At 40.8% G+C, this 21482-nt stretch overlaps 1 protein-coding gene across 1 annotated transcript; it reads left to right on the forward strand.

Moving 5' to 3' along the window:
* Nucleotides 1-20650: 20650 nt before the first annotated feature.
* LOC145992423 (uncharacterized) lies at nt 20651-21073 on the forward strand. Its single transcript, XM_083128808.1, has one exon. It carries the CDS (start codon nt 20651-20653, stop codon nt 21071-21073), a length of 423 nt encoding a protein of 140 aa, XP_082984934.1.
* The last annotated feature ends 409 nt before the right edge of the window (nt 21074-21482 follow it).

Here is a 21482-nt window from a genome sequence, read left to right on the forward strand (position 1 = left end):
CTTTACTTTGTAACTAAAAAATGACCAAAATGTCACTTAACATGTTTTACACCCGAGCACTTCCATTAATAAAACAGATTGCTTTTCTGAACTTACAAGTAAATCTAATAGAGCAGGACAGATGGCAGTTGTATCCTTGGACAAAACAAATTAGGGTTTGCATATTCCTTAATAAACTATCGCACAAGGAACAGAATCTTAATAGTAAATTTAAAATATGCAATAAAAGGTAATAGAGCTAAAATTCAGTTTCATTAAAGACTGGAAATTAATTAACATTTACGGTATTATCTGTGGTTATTATTAGAACGCTCAGATGTTACTTGAGCAGATTGAAAAGTTAACAAGTATTCAATACAAAGTACAGAGAATTGTTAGGATGATGATTACTAGCGCGGTTATGGATCCTACATTTAATTCTATTCTGACAGTTAATTGATCCCAATAACATAAATAGAAAAGTGCAAATGGATGAGTTTTGGCCCTGGTGAGAAAGGAAGGGGAGGGAGTGGGGCTTGGAAAGCGCTTTGACTATTCTATTCAACGTCTTGTCACCGAAGGTTTCGGCCTCGAGTTCCGGTCTGTGAATATCTACACAAATCTATTAGGGGTGTGTTTCAAAAGTAAGGTAAACGACTCAGAGATGGCAGCACAATACGGTCGATAAGTTGATCCTTCAAAAGAGGCCTTGCACAGTTTCAGCCCAGTGCAATGTGTGGTTATTGTTTGATACCGAGAAGTAGGTGAACGTGCAAGCGTTTAAAAAGAACATGGACAAAAAGGAGATTCATGCTGTGAAAAAAAAAAATGAATGGGGAAAACAGCAACTCAAATATAAACAAAGTTAGTTCATGTCCTTGACGAATCTTCCCCTTCATTTGAGACTGTACATTTGGGGGATGCTGATTTTAAACGTGGCCGAACGAGCACCGAAGATGAACCGCGCAGCGGACGCACAAGTGATGTGACAACTTCGGATATGTTGACTAAGATCCGTAAAATAGTTTTGAGTGACCGAAGATTGAAGATCAGAGAGATAGCAGGCAAGGTAGGGATCTCAACACAAAGAGTTCTAAAATTTTACACGAACATTAAGCATGCGAAAGTGTTTTTTATGGCTTCTTCAAAGAATCAGATTCACATTTGATGCATTTGGGTGCATTTTTGTATGTCGTGAAAGAAACACCAAAGTGCATCATTTGATTGAAGTGAGGATTTATTTCAGTAGCGATGCACTTTCATGCATCAGTTTATGTTCCTTGATGCACCTTCCTGCGTCTCTTTGGATGATGCACTTCAACGTTTGGTCAGACAAAACGTTTAAATGCATCATCAAAAAAGATGCATTCTGGTGCATCAAAACGCATCAACTGATGCATTGAAGTGCATCTCGACTGAAATAAATCCTCACTTGAATCATGCACTTTGGTGTTTCTTTTACGACATACATAAATGCACCCAAATGCATCAAATGTGAATGTGATTCTTTGAAGAAGCCATAAAACAAACACACTTTAGTGCATCAATCCATATGATGCATTTAGTTTTCTGTGTGCAGACATGGTAGGGATATCAACCGTACGAGTTTTTAATATTTTATGGGTGCTACGTTTGCTAACTTTAGATCAAAAGCGGGTTCGAATGGACATTTCCTCTGCGTGTTTGGAACGTTATAAGCGTAACCGAAACGAGGTTTTGCACAGGCTCATGACCGTCGATAAAACATGGTCCACCACTACACTACACTTCATCCAATTCTGTATCACCGTTTTTCTTTTCTAATCTATTTTCCTTTGCGTTCCTCTCATCTTTTCTCTCACTCTGTTCCCTATCTTTCAACTCTCTTTCCCGTTGTTAAACTCCGCCTTCCTTTCTGTTTCCTCATTTCTTTCTTTGTTTCTCTTTTTTTCCTTTCTGTTGCCTCATTTATTTAGTTCTTTCTCTATCTTCCTTTGTATTCCCTTTCTCCTTCTCTATCTTCCTTTGTTTTCCCTTTCTCCTTCTCTATCTTCCTTTGTTTTCCTTTTTTCCTTCTCTATCTTCCTTTGTTTCCCATTTTCTTTATCTTCCTTGGCTTTCCTCTTTTCCTTCTATATCCTACTTTGTTTTCCTCTTTCTTTCACAATCTTCCTTTGTTTTCCTCTTTCTTTCACAATCTTCCTTTGTTTTCCTCTTTTCTTTCTCTTTATCTATCTTCGTTTGTTTCCCATTTTCCTTCTCTATCTTACTTTGTTTTCATCTTTCCGTTCTCTATCGTCATTTGTTTTCCTCTTCCCTTTCTCCATCTTCTCTTTGTGCTTCTCTTTTCTCTATCTTCCTTTGTTTTCCTTTCTTCTTTCTTTGGTTCTCTATCTTCCTTCTCTCTCTCTCTCTCTCTCTCTCTCTCTCTCTCTCTCTCTCTCTCTCTCTCTCTCTCTCTCTCTCTCTCATCAGTCTCCTTTGTCTATCTATCCCTTCTTCCGCTCTCCTTTCTCCTTCTTTCCTATCGGTCCACCTCTTCTCTATCCTCCATCTCCTCTCCCTTCTCTCGTCCCGACGACCTCAACATTCCTTTCTTCACACACCGCTTGAGAATTCATTCTATTTGTTGAAGAGATTTTAATTGCGGGCATTTGAGGGAAGTCAGAGGTTGTTTTGAGCTCACGGGAGGGGCACTGTAATTGCATTTCGTCCAAACAGCGCGTGCGCAGGGAAGTAAAGACGAGTGCAAGCGTTGGAGGGAGTGGGGAGGGGGTCTCGCAAACCAACTCATTTCCTCTGCCCGCCGGGTCTGAAAAGAGTGCGGTTCACCCTCATGAAAGTCCTTCCCAGAGATTTCCTCCCCCCTTCCCCTTTTTTTATACTAATGAAAAGCACAGGGCGTGGGCATCATTTCAAGTCAATGCTGAAACGCAAAAACAGGGCACGCAACCGGTGGGAGTGTTGGCTTACCTACCAACTATGCTTGGGTGGCCGAAAATTAAAACGGATCCGGAAGTCATGATATGAACGTTTCCGCCGTTGCTATTTTTTCCCCCTCCTTTCATCTAATCTGCAACGTTCCCTACGAAAACGCAATTAAAATATGCATACGGCTCTTAGCAGTTGCAGAATTTTCTCATGATTTATGCAATGCACAAAACCAACTCGAAAAATGCACCAGGGAGATTGAAGTATCATTTCGAAATATTTGCCAAAACTATTCTGGAGATTTTTGCGTGAAATTCCTGCTTTTTTCTTTTTTGTAGCTTTCATAATTAACCGCTGTGGCTTATTAATAGCAAAGTGCATATGCGCTTCACGAGAAGTTGCAAATTTTCCGGAAAGTGAGCACATTTTTTCCCCACAGGAATTGGATGTTCTATTATGTTTGTCCTTACTATCAGCGAAGGTTATGGTACGAGTCCTGGAATAATCCTAATCTTTCATTCATTCTCAGGTTTGAGATTAGCACAGAAGCCATTTAAGAGAAATACCAAAAAAAAAAAAAAAAAAAAAAAAAAAAAAAAAAAAAAAAAAAAAACGTAAAATTTACGGTATACTGGAGTGGACGTTGTAGTCTATCATCCATCTATCCAATATATATACCTAGTTATTGCCACAATCCCAACAGTCACTGACATAAATGTTTTCCTCCGGGGAGGCAAAAAAATGCCTGTTTACGACCCCCCATCAAATTGTCCCGAAAGACCGAAAAAATTAAGAAATCGCTCGTTTAGTCCTTTCTTAAGAGTGAAAATAATATTTTTTAACTTCCTTAGCAATCCGTTTCCATGGCGTATTTTTTGCCCACATTGTTTTGCTTCATTCCTCATTGTCAAGGTACATTATTTCTCATAGATCAGTAACACACAGATGAATCAACTCCTGGTTAGAAAAGGTGCCTCAAACAAGGGTGACATCTACATAAGGAAATCATTCAGTCCAGATACAATCAGATGTTGGTATACTCAATGCGAAAATATCTTCGTCGTGCTTGTTTTAACTAAATGTATAACAAACAATGCTTTAGAGCTTGCAATGTTTGTTGTTGTCCATGGAAACAGACGTTGGTAGGGAACGTGAATAAAGCTTATTTTCTCCCCGAAAACTAATGTATGTGAATTATGCTAGACTTTTCGTATTTCAAAATATGAGCGTCAGAATTTATTACAGAGGGAAGGTAGGAATTTGAGGGGAATGACAGAAAACAACTATTTTTCAATTACGTTTAAAAATGTGAAAATGGCAAAAGACGAAAATATTGCTTTTCCAGTTTTTTGACGCTATTCAATTAGTTTACATGAAACATCTAACTAACTATCTTCTATTCTCACTTGCCCAGTTTATTATTAAGAAAATAGAAAATAATATTTTGAATATTTGTACCATATTAGAGCCCGTACACACACACCGTTACGATCAAAACTTTCAAATAAGCGAACCACGTCGGCGAGTTCGTGAGTATTATACTCTGGTAGAAGGCAGAATTTCAGAGAACCACAAAATCATGCTGCAACGACAAACAAATCTTCACCCTACAGCTGCTGTTGTTCCATAAGTAATTTAAGTATTTATTTCGCTTGGAAAATTTCGTGTGGGTGTTTCTTTATTTCGCACCAAGTATTCTCAGGCGTCATATATTGAATTGTGAGAGAATGTAGCATTTTGTCACTCTGCAGGCACTTTTGACTAATCGCGCATCTCCAAATAAAAAAAATAATTGGGACGAAATTCACCAAGAGACATTCACGACAGGATTTTAACCTGGGGCCGTCTCTGGAGACATCTTTGAGTCATGTTCTCAACGGTCTTAACCACCGAGGCTACAATTTTTCGTGTTAACGAAAGGAAATATATACCCTTTACCAGCTAACTGTGGACCAGGCGAACGAGAACAAGTTTCTGCGCAAGTAGTGACGCGAGACGGCTCCACCAATGAGCAGCGAGAGAAACGGGATTGCGTATTGGACGACTGCGGTTACCCGCTTTCCCTGCTTCCCTCTTGTCAGCGTTGCAAACTTTTGAAAACAATAATACCGTACGCACATGGCAAACGGACCGTAAATTTGTCTGCAGGTTCGTAAGCTTGGTTTAAGAATTTCTTAGGGAAATATTAGGGATAAAATAGCAAGTGTAAATTTTGACAAACTGTACATTTAGCATACGCACTAAGGTCTGGAGCGTACTTCAGTACATGCCATGAAATTTCCGTACATGTACGGTCAGGACCGTACGGTTGGCAACGCTGCTCACCACTCGATTTTCCTCCTCCTCCTCTGCCGCTATGCGCGGCCCTGCTCTACAGTTAGCTGGGACAAGTTATAAATAAGGTGACTTGGGAGAAGATAAAAATTGGAAGAAGACGGCCGTTTTGTTACATTTCGTTCATCTGCAACTTGATTCCAACAATTTCCAGTCTAGTGTGGAGACATCTATTGTGAAATCAGATGATGTGAATATTTCTTCTTAAGTGTTAAATCAAAAACGGAAGTCTTTGAACGTGGTGAGTACAAGTATAATGTTTCGTTGACAATATTTAATGTTTAGCGCTCGATGTATCGCATGAAACTTAATCTAGCCATGATATTTTACCACCTGATTCTTTGTCACCACTTAGTAGGCTGGAGCAATATGGCAGGTGTCATATAACCAAAATTACTGGTGGTGACATCTTTGGGGTAACATGGAAATTGTCAAGTATATAACAATTCTGCAATAAATAATTAAATAATTGAAATTGACATACAAAATATTTAATGTAGTAATTTAATATGTGCATTTTATCGTAATTAATTTACATGAAATTCACCTTACGTGCGTACCAATACCGAACGTCAGAAAACCGAAGACGACAGGTAGATAGAAGGAATCGTCTAAAGTAATGACAACACAATGAAAGAGAAGAAATAAGAAGGAAGGAGACCGTTCCAGCGAAACAAAATGGGGGAAGGTCCAGTAGGAAAAAAAGTGAGTTCATCATCATCATCATCATCATCCTCGTCCACTTCAGTTTAGAATATCAGTGATGAAATTGACACTGAAGATGCAAACGATGTTAATTCTATTGCGATACAGAAGAAGCGGTTACACGAAATTTGCAGAAAAGACAAATTCATATTGTTAAAACTGTTAAACGATAGCATATTGTTGTGTTCAGTGCTCCACCTCTTACTATATCTTCAATTTACATTATAAAGGGTGTTTCATAAAGTGCGCAGGTTTTATATCGCTTGTAATGTTTTTTTTGAAGGTTGGCAACACTGCTCTTATCATATTCGTTATATCTTATCATTCCGATTATTAATTGAGCAATTGTTTTTTCCTTCTTCAGATGTTCAGTTGAGTTGCCATTGAGCGGTTCACTATCGATCAACGTTATTTTGAAAACACATTACAGAAAGGGGAGTGGACTGCTCTAGATAAGAACAGTGTTGCCAACCTTCAAACAAAAAATGACAAGTTACTTAAAACCTGCGCACTTTATGAAACACCCTTTATAATGTATATTATACATTATAATACAAAGTGTTCAAGTGGTTGCTAGTGTTGCCCACGAGACGAGACTTTGGCCTGTCTCGTCTCGTGGAAATGCTGTGAAATGCTGTCTCGTCTCGAAAATATTCGTTTGTCTCGGGACACATGATCAATCTCGTCTCGTCTCGTCCGGTGGGCAACACTAGTGGTTGCACGACTAAGGCTTCAGATTTAGTGCAAAGCAGTCTCGGGTTCGACACCTGGTGGGAGCTTGAACATTGGATTGATTTGTTGTTTTAAGTCCACTTTATGCACAGTATGGCTAATTGGGACTGGACCTACAGTTTAAAGTGGGATCCGAACCACTATGTGCCTCCACCGGGTATCGAACCCGGGACCTCTTGATTAGGGAGCTTGAACAATAACGATGTTCACCTATAAAAGTAATTGGGAAAACTACTTATGAAGGAAAAGTAAGAACTTTAATCTAGAAAACAAACAAGAATAAACGGTGATATGAGTCGAGGCGCGGTCCACGCCATCACTCAACTCAAAAGCCGCTTCACACCCACGCACGCATTGCGGAAAAGTAAGCAAGAAAGTCCTGGCAACACTGCAGCTTACTTTAGCGAAATCAGCCATAATCAGGACGCTATGAAACTCTCTAAAGAGAACTGAACTGTATATTTATGCGTTATGACCCTCACAAAGAATACATTTTACATGAGAAGCATTTTTTACTACTGCTCCATATGTCCTCTCGGAGAGATCTACGAACGCAGCCTCCGGACTGGCCAAATCCTGAAACGGATTCTTAGGGAAGAGGTTTGAACCAAAGATTTGCAGTCAACTGGGTAATTTCCCGAAAGGATTTCGCCGTCCACTTCGGTCCATTCTGCGTCCGGAAAGGAGAAAGAAATTGGCCCTCTTCTTCATTAAATGTCCAATTCCACTGTCCGCCCAGAGGGACTGGAGGAACGCCAGGAACGAATGGACACGATGGACAAGCCCGGAATCGAACGAGACCTTCAAGGGTCCAAGCAAGAACAAGTATCTCGCAGCGAGGACTTTGCGACTTAAAGTTCAATCTTCTCCGGATAGATTAATCTGGTACTGTAGACGGACCTTAGTTTGTACACAGAGGGGGAAAAAATAACCCCTTTTTTCGACAGGGGCAATCAGCATTGCACTCATGTACAGCGGATTGCATAACACATAAGGATGCAAACTTCTCATAGATTGCTTTCTTTCTGTTTCGGTTATTGTGCGTTACTTTCTACCTCTCGGGTAATCTCGACGGTCAAGATGAATAATGATTCGTTAAATTAGTTTATTTTACTTTGCTTTTCTGCCACCTTTGGCTAACCGCGAAGATGAAGATGAGTGATGATAGGATGAAAGAATATCCATGCCCACGTCGATTCGAACCCGGGAGCCCTGGCGTCGTAGCGCGCTGTGCTAACCACACCGCCACGGAGTTCGGCTAGATAAATTATGAATAGACGAAATGCATGCTGGGACAACAATACATACATAGCTTGCACAGGATTCGTACCTGGTCCCTATTTCTTAAATAGATCAATTCCGACTACGCTGTATACAGAGAAATAACAGTGTTCCAATATGAGAATTTAGGGTTTCACAGTACAGTAAAACCTCGTTAATCCGGACTTCGCTTAATCTGGACAGGCAAAAAAAAAAAAAGCAGAATGCAAGATTTTAAATGTGGCTAGAAGTCAACAAGAGAACTTCCCAAAGAAAAGGCAGTCAACCACTCATGAAATTCTGTTTCCCACAGACTTTGTACTGTACTGTATAGTGTAAACTGTACACTGTAAACGTGTCTTGTTGCTATAAACACAGTTTTAATGCACTTTCTACTGTTCTTTTAGGTTATTTCAGTTAATTCGGACTTTCGCTAAACCGGCAAAAGTATCCCCCATTAGTCCGGATTAACGAGGTTTTACTGTATAATCATTGTTCTTTAATTTAATTCGAATTTCTAATATGAATACTTTAGGATAATTGTGACAAACGGATAAATGATGATGGTGACTCCAGGTTGGGACACGAATCTTGTAACATTGTGTTGTGAAATCTTGAGTCGAGCTCTTCAACGCGGTTTCTGCCACCAAAGTGGATCGTAAGTAAGGACAAAAACAGGTTCATCTGTCCCAATTCATTTTGTGGTAGCAATAAGTGAGGCTGGAAAAAGTACCCTGTTGGGTCGTTCCCGTCTGTCCGTCCATTCGTATCTCAGAATGTACCGGAGCTACAAAGACAAATTTTAGCGGACAGGTAGACCTACGCAATAATATCATAAACAAACTCCATTTGTCTGCCTTGGAATGTCAACAATCAATCTAAATTTGCTTGTCTATAGAATATCTTGGAAAATGGCAAAGGTGAAAATATGAGATTTTCTAAAATTGAAGACCTATGAAATGGTACTAAAGCAACGTAAATTGCATCGATTCAACAGCCCGTCTATCAATTGCAGTGAAATAATCGAACCTGAATGATCGATTGTTATTTTACATTGCGATATCCTCGAAGCTATTCAAATCACCAATATGACGTTTGGCAGTTTGAAAGAACCATGAATTCTCAACGCAATGCGATATCCATCTTTTCGCTCAAGCCGCCAATTTATCGATCCTATTAAATAATCGAACTCAATCGATACCTAACGATTTCCTAGAAGGTAAGAGCGATACAAAGCTATAATTTAGTGGACGAAAAGATGTGTCTAGTACTATCTCCCTGTGATATATAAAACCTACGTCATTATATCCAAGTGTCTACTGTAGCTAAACAATCGATATATCTCGAATCTTCGAGACGAGTTCAAAATCTACTAAAGACGCAAATATGTAATTGAGTGTACCGAGAGACACGTTATAATAACTTCATTCTTGAAATATTCCAGTTCATTATTCTGTTAGATTCAGCAATCGAATATTTCGTATACGTGCTTCTTGATATGAAAACCCACAGACTGCAAAAAGTAAAAGCTCAAGAAAAGTTTTTAAATCCACTTCATGCACAGAACGCCTAATCGGGATTGGACCTACAGTTTAAAGTGCGATCCGAACTTTCACTGGATATCGAACCCAGAACCCCTTGAGTACAAGGCGACGACCACTACGCCATCGGAGAGGCTGTATCAACAAGAATTATTGTCTACAATATAATTATAATTTACTCCATTACATTCGTACGTAACACCCACGTGCTACCTACAGCAACAAACCCAATGGAAAGAGACAGCAAAGCATTGTAATTCGACGCCAATCCGTGAATTTTCACCGGAGACGGATTTCCAATGTTAGTCTTCCTGCCCCTCCAGCTTCCTAACTATTGAATTCTGAACAGGGCAGCTCCTGCGGGAAGCCTCTTCGCATAATCTGATCTAATAGGAAATTAGTAAAGCCGAGGGCCACTCAACAAACAACACCGGACACGAATGGTCATCGAATAGAATGCTGGCGAAATCCGATGCGGCGAGCTCCACACGTATGGTGGGCGAATGAAATTGGAGAGTTTGCTGGCCAAAGAGTAATCCTACCGTCTTTGAGGGCATTTCTACCACGACACAGGGAGTGCAAATGTACAGGGACACGTGTTGCTTGCGTCATTTATTTAAAGTCGCCTGAAGCCGTGGTGGACCAGTCGGGAGCCCTGGGTTCCATTTCAAGGATGTCAGGTGATATTTATCCCTAAAATGTGCCTGCATAGGGCAGTTTAAGTCAACATTTTGCATATATAGGCTAATCGGCACTGGACCTAGAGTTTAAAGTGGGATTCGAGCCACTATGTGCCTCCACCGACGCAGGAGTTTTGAGTTTAAGTCCATTTTATGTAAAGTCACGGACACGTCTGGGTTGTAACAACTCCACTGACTTTGAAAGAAATCATTACAACCCAGACGTGTCCGTGCTGCACAAAAATCTTATTCGGACTGGACCTACATTTCAAAGTGGAATCCTAAATGTACGGACGATACCTTTAAATTATATATTGTTTTTTTTAAAAAACTTCTCTGTTACCTTATGCAAAGATTCAGTGCTACTAGAGCTCGATGCGCATGAGCAGGACCTACAGCAAGCTACATCCACATCAAGCTACAATCTAAGATCGCTGACTTTAAATCCACAGATTTTGTGGACGTGAAAGAGTTCGGGTCCAGGTCTTGTCAGACAACAAGGATGTAGTTTCAAGGGCGTAACACAGAGTAAGAAAGGTTAACAATTAAGTCATTACGAAAACGGTAACTGCCCACACAGTACAAATCTCCAAAGAACGTCCATAAGATATCAACAATGTCAGATCCAAGGATATTATGGATATTCATTGGAAGTCCATAGAATATCCAGTTCTTGATATCCACTAGACGTCCAATGGATATCAGGTCCTGGATATCTACAAGATATCGAGTCCTGGATATCCACAAGATATCGAGCCCTGGATATCTACAAGACATCGAGTCCTGGATATCCACAAGATATCGAGTCCTGGATATCCACAAGATATAGAGTCCTGGATGTCCACAAGGTATCGAGTCCTGGATGTCCACAAGATATCGAGTCCTGGATGTCCACAAGATATCGAGTCCTGGATGTCCACAAGATATCGAGTCCTGGATGTCTACAGGATATCGAGTCCTGGATATCCATTGGACGTCCATGAGTTCCGTTGGATATCTCCTGGACGTCGTATGGGTGACTCACCCTTCATGCACAGGGTCCATATTGGTATCCTAGCAAGATACACACGTTCGTTCAGACATTTGTTCCAATAGTCGCACAAGTACAGTCTCCCATCCTTGGCCATGTGACCAAGATTATCAGTTCATCTTGATAATCCTACCAGCGTGCTTATCCGCTCTATACGTACGAGCACACACATAGAAACAGATACCCACTATCTGTAGCCATGCATCATGGCAACCACCAAACCACAGAAGACAATTGCTTAACATACAAAAATAAAGTCCCCCGTGGGAAGGCGGCTAGATAACTTTGCTTCTGGGCGATTGTCTGAAAAGAATTTGTAAATTAGTGGGGACCCCAGCATTGCACTGGGACCCTCTTTCGCTGCATAAGGCAGTGGGGTTATCATGGCGTTACACGCTTCGATAGCAAGGATTCCGAAAAGTTGGCCAGAGCGCCATAATTTATATCTATCTGTACAGCGTTTCCACGCAGATTTTCGCATCTCGCGAAACAAGTCCTCCAATACTGGTTGCTGTGCAGTTTTCGAGTTCCTTTATTTAATTAGCGTTTCATGTGGAAATACCGCAATAAAATTGTTAAATATAGGGTGATTCATAATTCGCTCCTGGGTTTAGAACGTTTATAGTACAAGAACGATAACACATACATAAAAAGGTGCATATCAGTACATAAAGAATCTCTCTAAGTGTGCACTAGTAACAGGCCCCATCATGTAATTATATATTTATTCGCTAGGTGGCAGTATAACAAGTTAACGCAAATATGGCGTGCTCTGGCGAACCCCTTTACCACGTAATTTAACACAACTGCGAGAAAGGATCATCACAGAAACTTGATTTTATGATTGATGTCTGCCGCGTCACCAAAGGTGCACATATGGAGCATTTGTAAGGTGCGTGCCAAATTTGGATATATAATTATGTATACATATGCACTTCATTGATGTATCTGTTATAGTTCTTGTAGTATAAATGGAAACCTCGGAGGGAATTATGAATCGCCCTGTATTAATCTCTCCTATGGAGTTATTGAGAAATAAGCACGCAATAGGAAAACCGTATGCGATACGTACCGTTAAAGATGCGTCTGTTCGTGGAAATCAGTTTCTCGAGAACTTGTAAAGCTAAGAGCGTTGATATGGTTTGCCAGAGAGAAAGGCATGAGTTAATATCTTGCTCACCCATCCTCTGCTCAATAAGTACTTGGGGACATAGCTGGAATGTAATGTAGCAGGAGCGTGGTGGTGATCACATCACCTCCACCGCGGTCAAGACCGAGGATGCGTTGAGCCCTATCTACACCTTCCATATGTCTTTATGTCACTGTATAATGTGCAGAGTTTTACCCATGACATTAGTGACGTCTACAGCGCTGTGCATGTTTCGGCAACATACGAATACTCTTGCTGTATTATCCTTTGAATCGCAAAATATGTAAATTACGTTATGTAAAAGAATAAAATATTAGACAGGCCAGACTAGGAATGCTGAAACAGCGAGGGATGGAAATAAATAAAAGAAAGCATTCGCCAGCTTTGTTAAATGCAGTTGCATGATTGAGATTGTGTAGTAGCTTATGCTGCATTTGTTGCGTCCCTGCTCAAGTCTTTCAGAACAGTATTAGCAGAATAATTTTACCTCAGGACCAAAAATAGACAAACAAGACTGTTACAATTTTAGGTAGAAGTTTGTTTTTAAGAGGTGAATGCATGATAAGTGGATTTTAATCAATTTACTTTCAGCCATCCTATACTTAGGAACTGTCCTAGTACTGGGTCGCCAGAATTAAAGTTACCCAACTCAGAGCCCTCTGTAGCCTGTCTGACGCATCGTAGAACTCTGAAATTTGGTGAATCCACTATACAGACCATGGGGAAGAGGATGGCGATAAAAAAGGTTCAATTTTCCTCCACCAGGTTGAAATATGGCGCTGTACTTCCATGATGGGTTGTAATAATGACGTAAACTGCTCCAATTGGTTATGGATTTGCCTTTACCTTGCAATCTTGCAATAAACGAGAGATTATTTTCTCGCAACTTCCAGCCACTAACAAATGTCTCTCTAATTAATAACTCAGCTAAATCACTGGACGTGAGTGCTGAAGAAAAGTTCGGAAGTGATCACCATGCCATTAAATAAGAAAGAACGTGCATTGCTGGTGAAGTTGTTTTATCAGAACGGTAGTAATAGTGCAGCTGCACTGCAAGGTTATCGTAATGCGAAAGGACTTCTAAAGGGGCCCATGACGACGCATGGGTTAAGAAAGATGATGAAGAAAGTTGAAGAGACTGGATATCATCTGGGTGTTGCAGCAGGAAGGGGCAGCCGGCCGATTGCAGAAGAAGTGATCACCGAAGTGACTGTTACAGTGGCGGATAGAGCCTCTTGTTCCGATATTCTGCGACTAGTGCGCGAGCTTACGTCATTATTACAACCCATCATGGAAGTACAGCGCCACATTTCAAACTGGTAGCGGAAAATTGAACTATTTTTATCGCCATTCTCTTCTCCATGGTCTGCATAGTGGATTCACCAAATTTCAGAGTTCTACGATGCCTCAAACAGGCTACAGAGGGCTCTGAGTTGGGTAACTTTAATTCTGGCCACCCGGTACAATGAATTTGAGAGTGTTTTGCAGTAGATAATGCAACCTCAACTCGATTCGTCGCTTCTCACTTTAATTTTATTAATTATACCAATACACCATAAAATATATTTTCAAGGTCTACAATTCTACCCAATCCACACCCGATAGTTCTTTCTAAGAAAGTTCCAAGAGCAAACTGGCGAAAAATGCACAAAACATGGAAGTTAACTACCACCTAAAACTTTTAAGTGAAGAAGTTATTATTAGGTTAGTGCTTAAGAATTAAATATACTAAATATTCCAGCAATAAAATAATTTACAAGGAAAATGGCATATTTCTTGATTTAGTTCTTCTTTTACAATATATGTACTATTGTCTAGAAAGAAATGTTTGTTACAGTAAAAATATGCAAGAGAATGTAAAATATTAATTACAAAAATTTCCGTCTCGAGTTATATATATATAACTTGTTGACTAAACTATTTCGTTAATTTTATAAATTCCTTACATTTTTGTTTGTACAGTGGTGGCGTCAGAGTTTCTAAAGGTGCTTTCTACCGTTACGGCGGCCGATCCTCATGCTGGAAAGGGAAGTGGGGAGTGGGTAAGTGACCAATCCAGCATGATAAGAAACGCAGCAGCCAGTAAAACGAGTTTCACGTAGTAGTTCCTCCCGTCGACGTCGTGACTCTTGACGCTGCCGCTGTTGTTTGGTTCGTCTGCGCCGAAAATCCGCTCCCCACTTCCCTTGCCAGAAATATGACCGGCCGCCGTAAGAGTGGAAAATACCTATAGTATGGGAGGAGGGAGCACTGGTGGACGGTTAAAGGTTTAAGGCAGGGTTGTTAAAGGTCCAGGTTAAAAAAATTCAATTCCGGTCCAGGAGAGAAAATCAGTAAGCGTTAAAGGGTTCTGGACCGTAAAGAATCTTTTAATATGTAAAGTTTTTCAATTCGTTCAGGAACCTTATTACCAGGTCAATTTAAATACGGTCCAGGAACCTTTTTTCCGGCTCAATTTAAATTCGGTCCAGGAACACTTTTTCCGACTCAATTTAAATACGATCCAGGAACCTTTTTTCCGGCTCAATTTAAATTCGTTCCAGGAACTTTTTTTCCGGCTCAATTTAAATACGATCCAGGAACCTTTTTTCCGGCTCAATTTAAATTCGGTCCAGGAACTTTTTTTCCGGCTCAATTTAAATACGATCCAGGAACCTTTTTTCCGGCTTAAATTCGGTCCAGGAACCTTTTTTCCGGCTCAATTTAAATTCGGTCCAGGAACCTTTTTTCCGGCTCAATTTAAATTCGGTCCAGGAACCTTTTTTCCGGCTCAATTTAAATTCGGTCCAGGAACCTTTTTTCCGGCTCAATTTAAATTCGGTCCAGGAACCTTTTTTCCGGCTCAATTTAAATTCGGTCCAGGAACCTTTTTTCCGGCTCAATTTAAATTCGGTCCAGGAACCTTTTTTCCGGCTCAATTTAAATTCGGTCCAGGAACCTTTTTTCCGGCTCAATTTAAATTCGGTCCAGGAACTTTTTTCCGGCTCAATTTAAATTCGGTCCAGGAACCTTTTTCCGGCTCAATTTAAATTCGGTCCAGGAACCTTTTTTCCGGCTCAATTTAAATTCGGTCCAGGAACTTTTTTTCCGGCTCAATTTAAATACGATCCAGGAACCTTTTTTCCGGCTCAATTTAAATTCGGTCCAGGAACCTTTTTTCCGGCTCAATTTAAATTCGGTCCAGGAACACTTTTTCCGACTCAATTTTAATTCGGTCCAGGAACCTTTTTTCCGGCTCAATTTAAATTCGGTCCAGGAACCTTTTTTCCGGCTCAATTTAAATTCGGTCCAGGAACCTTTTTTCCGGCTCAATTTAAATTCGGTCCAGGAACCTTTTTTCCGGCTCAATTTAAATTCGGTCCAGGAACCTTTTTTCCGGCTCAATTTAAATTCGGTCCAGGAACCTTTTTTCCGGCTCAATTTAAATTCGGTCCAGGAACCTTTTTTCCGGTTCAATTTAAATTCGGTCCAGGAACATTTTTTCCGGCTCAATTTCAATTCGGTCCAGGAACCTTTTTTCCGGCTCAATTTAAATTCGGTCCAGGAACTTTTTTCCGGCTCAATTTAAATACGATCCAGGAACCTTTTTCCGGCTCAATTTAAATTCGGTCCAGGAACCTTTTTTCCGGCTCAATTTAAATTCGGTCCAGGAACCTTTTTCCGGCTCAATTTAAATTCGGTCCAGGAACCTTTTTTCCGGCTCAATTTAAATTCGGTCCAGGAACCTTTTTTCCGGCTCAATTTAAATTCGGTCCAGGAACTTTTTTTCCGGCTCAATTTAAATTCGGTCCAGGAACCTTTTTTCCGGCTCAATTTAAATTCGGTCCAGGAATTTTTTTTCCGGCTCAATTTAAATACGATCCAGGAACCTTTTTTCCGGCTCAATTTAAATTCGGTCCAGGAACCTTTTTTCCGGCTCAATTTAAATTCGGTCCAGGAACCTTTTTTCCGGCTCAATTTAAATTCGGTCAAGGAACTTTTTTTCCGGCTCAATTTAAATACGGTCCAGGAACCTTTTTTCCGGCTCAATTTAAATTCGGTCCAGGAACCTTTTATCCGGCTCAATTTAAATTCGGTCCAGGAACCTTTTTTCCGGCTCAATTTAAATTCGGTCCAGGAACCTTTTTTCCGGCTCAATTTAAATTCGGTCCAGGAACCTTTTTTCCGGCTCAATTTAAATTCGGTCCTGGAACCTTTTTTCCGGCTCAATTTAAATTCGGTCCAGGAACTTTTTTTCCGGCTCAATTTAAATACGATCCAGGAACCTTTTTTCCGGCTCAATTTAAATTCGGTCCAGGAACCTTTTTTCCGGCTCAATTTAAATTCGGTCCAGGAACACTTTTTCCGGCTCAATTTTAATTCGGTCCAGGAACCTTTTTTCCGGCTCAATTTAAATTCGGTCCAGGAACCTTTTTTCCGGCTCAATTTAAATTCGGTCCAGGAACCTTTTTTCCGGCTCAATTTAAATTCGGTCCAGGAACCTTTTTTCCGGCTCAATTTAAATTCGGTCCAGGAACTTTTTTCCGGCTCAATTTAAATACGATCCAGGAACCTTTTTTCCGGCTCAATTTAAATTCGGTCCAGGAACCTTTTTTCCTGCTCAATTTAAATTCGGTCCAGGAACCTTTTTTCCGGCTCAATTTAAATTCGGTCCAGGAACACTTTTTCCAACTCAATTTTAATTCGGTCCAGGAACCTTTTTTCCGGCTCAATTTAAATTCGGTCCAGGAACCTTTTTTCCGGCTCAATTTAAATTCGGTCCAGGAACCTTTTTTCCGGCTCAATTTAAATTCGGTCCAGGAACCTTTTTTCCGGCTCAATTTAAATTCGGTCCAGGAACCTTTTTTCCGGCTCAATTTAAATTCGGTCCAGGAACCTTTTTTCCGGCTCAATTTAAATTCGGTCCAGGAACCTTTTTTCCGGCTCAATTTAAATTCGGTCCAGGAACCTTTTTTCCGGCTCAATTTAAATTCGGTCCAGGAACCTTTTTTCCGGCTCAATTTAAATACGATCCAGGAACCTTTATTCCGCATAAATTTAATTTCGGTCCAGGAAGCTTTTTTCAATGAAACAATGTGCAACTTGGACCGAATTGAAATTGTGCGAGAAAAAATGTTCTGCAGCGGAACCCAATAGAACCAATTGGGATTTATGAGCTCTTCAAATAAAACTTTATTTTGATAATCACTCTTTTATTACAAGATTCAGATCTATCTATCATTATGGCAGGATGGGCCAACGGATCCGATTTTGCAGGGGGCCATGTGTTTATATTATTGTGTGTTTTCCTTATTTTGCATTGTTTTTTGCCACTTTTGGATAATCGCGACGATGACGATAATTATATAGGTATTCTAAACTCAGTGCATTGACGAGAAAATTCAGTAATGAGCCTCCCCCCCCCTAGCTAAATACACCTCTTGTCTTCACAGGAGGACTAAACGCACAGGTAAGGGCGGTTGAAACAAGAGTCGTCCTTTGACTGCGTCACCCCTTACGGAAATAATTTGGGCTAATTAAGACGTCTTAGGTGTACGTGACGGCGAAGGGAGGTCTTTGGAAACGCTCCCTGGTGGAAAGAAGACTGGGCCGGCTTGCAATTAGAGCTTATTAATACGCGGGAACCAGCGCAAGGGGGGAGAACGACAAACCGGACCATTAGGTGCAGCCACGGCGATCGCAGCGCGCCTGGCGGATATCGCCGGAAGTACGAGGAATTGCGCGTGGTCTGGATTGCAAACTGCCTGCGTCCGAAGAGAAGGTATTTTATCGTTCTTCCGCCAGTGTGAGCTCATGAACTTGTATAGGCCGTAATGTAAAATTGTAAGTTTTATTATTTATTACAAATAAAGGCTGAATCAAGATGTCTATGTACAGTCACCAGCAATAGAAATGGGACTCGCTACCCTGTAAGGCGGTGTGTTGCCTAACTATACGGTGATAAGTGGAATTTAATAGCAAATGTTCAACCACCGCCGTACACTTAGGCAACACATAATGCCTTGCAGGCAAGCGACACCCATTTCTATTGCTTGTGACTGTACATAATGTGCGAATTAAATTATCGTTAGAGCGTGAGGGAGATGCTATACATGCAGTCCCATAGCCAGAATTTTATTTCATGGGTGGGGCGTAGAAACCCGGAAGATGAATTTATCAGTATATTACAACTGAGCACAAAAGTGGACTTGAAAACATTCTCGCATTCTCTTTCTCCTTCATTCTTTCTCACTACTTCTCATATTCGTTTTCTCTTTCTGACTGTCCTCATGGACCACCGTGATGGCTTCGTGGTAATGATGTAGCTTTGTAATCAAGGGGTCATGTGTTCGATCCCAGGTAGAGGCACATGGTACAGTGGTCCTGATCCAACTTTAAACTATAGAGAAGCAGAAAACGATTTAAAGTAAGAAAAGGCAAAAAGAAAAACACAAGAGTTGAGTGGATCGGCGAAAACAATGAGATGGCTTGGATGGCCAGCCAGGGGTTTATACCCGCAGCCTTCTAAATGCAACCCCTTCACATTAACTACACAACTCAGTAGTATATTATAAGCGCCTGCATCATTCTCCAAAATGTTCACAAAAATCTCCTAGATTTTGGGGGAGGCGAGGGTGCACCGAAATCACCGTTACACCCCCTCCCCCATCTGATAAAGAGAACATCAACCCCTAATGGAAAAGTTTGGATAAACTCTCAACCCCACTAATTCGTTCCGATGCGAACCTATCAGACACGGGGCTAGTTTGAGGCAGTTAAAAAAACACATTTGTGCAAATGAAGTAACGTGATGCGAAATACCTAGTCTGACAACTTCGATCTGGAAATGCCGAACGGAAAGAACCTGGGGATAGGTTCGCGCCGACGACGATGCGAGCGCAACCGATCAAAAGCATTAGGATTCCGACGTTGCCACTATTTGCTCACTCAATCACGTGATAATTCGAGTTTATTTGCCCGAGATTACTTTCCCCACTAACCCTCGGAATTTACGGTCGCTTATTTCACGGCGAATCGCCCAATTGGCCGCTATTACCTACAGGTTATGCGGCCTTATCACACTTAATTGAACCCAAATATTTACGACGTGAAATCCCAATAATTATCACCGCATACTTAACGCTTATGCTAAAAAAAACTGTTCTTATCTTCTCTTAAGTTTAATTGATGGCTAACGGCTATCTCAGTTATTAAAAATCAACCTTGTAAAAAAGGTTAGTCCGCTATCACTAATAATAAATATGGATGTGTGTTAAGTGGCTTAAGAGCACACATTGAATCACTGGAAAAAGTAGTTACAAAAAAATACCCGGTAAATATTCGCGTATGCAATTCTTTGAAAAGTAGTGTATTCATCCTACTATATGATGTAGTATAAAAAAGATGACAAAGAGATTATGGTCTAAAACCGCCAATTTCCACCAGCATCCAAGTACTGTAGAAAATTATGATGGTCTGTTTTTAAAGTATTAAGGGTTGCATTGTTAAACTTATTAATGCAATTGTAATGATTCAGTCTTTAAAATTATTTATGCTGTACGAAACTGCGATTTATAATTGGAATCTTTGTGCATGATAAAATTTTCAGATTAAAATTTCAAACGTTTTTCTTAAATGTCTCAATCTTGAATTACAGGCTTATATAACATGTATGAGTGTATGTGTGTTTAATATTCCAAGAAGTTACATGTGTCTTTCTCCTTCTAGTCACAGTACAGAGAGGTGACGACATGAATACCGCTGCTGCCACGCAGGGAAAGGTCGCGTTCATTTTATTTCTTAATTAAAAGACAGACTCTTTAATTTTAACGGTAGAATATTACAGTAACTTTAGAACAATAATTTGCAACACAACATGTCTAGATTTGCTGTAAGAAGTATATTGGGACATACTATATAGCTTTGCCAAAGCACTACCTTTTTCTTTTGTTGGTTTAAACAATCATAGGTGTATTTACGCAATCAAATGTTTTAATATTTTCTATTCTCATTGATTTAAGAAAAAAATCTGATCCGGATCATGGTTTGTGGATATATTATACCGGCCTTAAAAACGTACGGAATACGCAGACGTTACGAACTACAGGGTGACAAGAAATAACCCGTACAAAGTTTGGCGTAGTCTGCCAAGAATGTAGCGTACCGTAGCCAAATAATTGTTGTGTTATTGGATTCTCCATAGTCTTTTGTAACTCTACCTGTTGTTTCGGCTTCATAACGATTACTTTCTTTGTGTTTGAGAATGTCAACCAAACGCAATGCAATTTTGGAACTGTGGCGTCAAGGAAAGCGTCAATGTGAAATTGTTTGTTTCCTGGGTGTTCCAAAAATGACAGTCTCAGGCGCAGTTCGGCGATTCAAGGAGCTCGGCCATGAAGGCGACCATCCCAGAAGAGGAAGAAAGCCTACTGTCAACACGTCCCAGAACCGCAAGATCATCAAAAAGCGAGTTCAGCGAAATCTGAGGGTCCCCATGAGAAAAGTCGCCCGTGAGATCGGGATCAACCGTGAATCGTTGCGGCAAATGGCGAAAAAGAACCTCAACCTCAAGGCGTACAAACTCCAAAAAGTTCAGCTTCTCACGGTCGAAAACAAGCACCTGCGACTCAAAAGATGCCGCCCTCTGAAGCGCCGGGCCGCAGGTCAGCGATGGGAGCGCATTCTCTTCACAGACGAGAAGCTGTTCACCGTGGAGCAGGCGCACAACCACCAAAATGACAGGACCTGGTCTGCAGAGGCTCCCGGTACCTAACCCATCGTCGAGCACCGCCAAAATCTGCAGTCGGTCATGGTGTGGGGCGGAATTTGCGCAAGCGGCAAGACACCCCTAGTTTTCGTGGATCAAGGGGTCAAAATCAACCAAGAAGTGTACCGCCGCGACATTCTCGAGACCGTCGTCCTTCCGTGGGCTCAGCAGCACTATGGCGATACGCAATGGACATTCCAGCAAGACTCTGCTCCGGTCCACAGGGCGAAAATGACGCAAGCATGGTGCAGAACCCATTTTCCGGACTTCATCGCATCGACGGAATGGCCGCCCTACTCGCCGGATCTCAAACCAATGGACTACAGTGTCTGGTCGATTTTGGAGGCCATGGTATGTGCTAAACGCCACCACAGTTTGGAGTAGCTGAAGCAATCGCTGCGTCATGAGTGGAACA

Source organism: Lepisma saccharinum, chromosome 9 (assembly GCF_977018435.1).
Source record: "Lepisma saccharinum chromosome 9, izLepSacc3.1, whole genome shotgun sequence".
NCBI lineage: Eukaryota > Metazoa > Arthropoda > Insecta > Zygentoma > Lepismatidae > Lepisma > Lepisma saccharinum.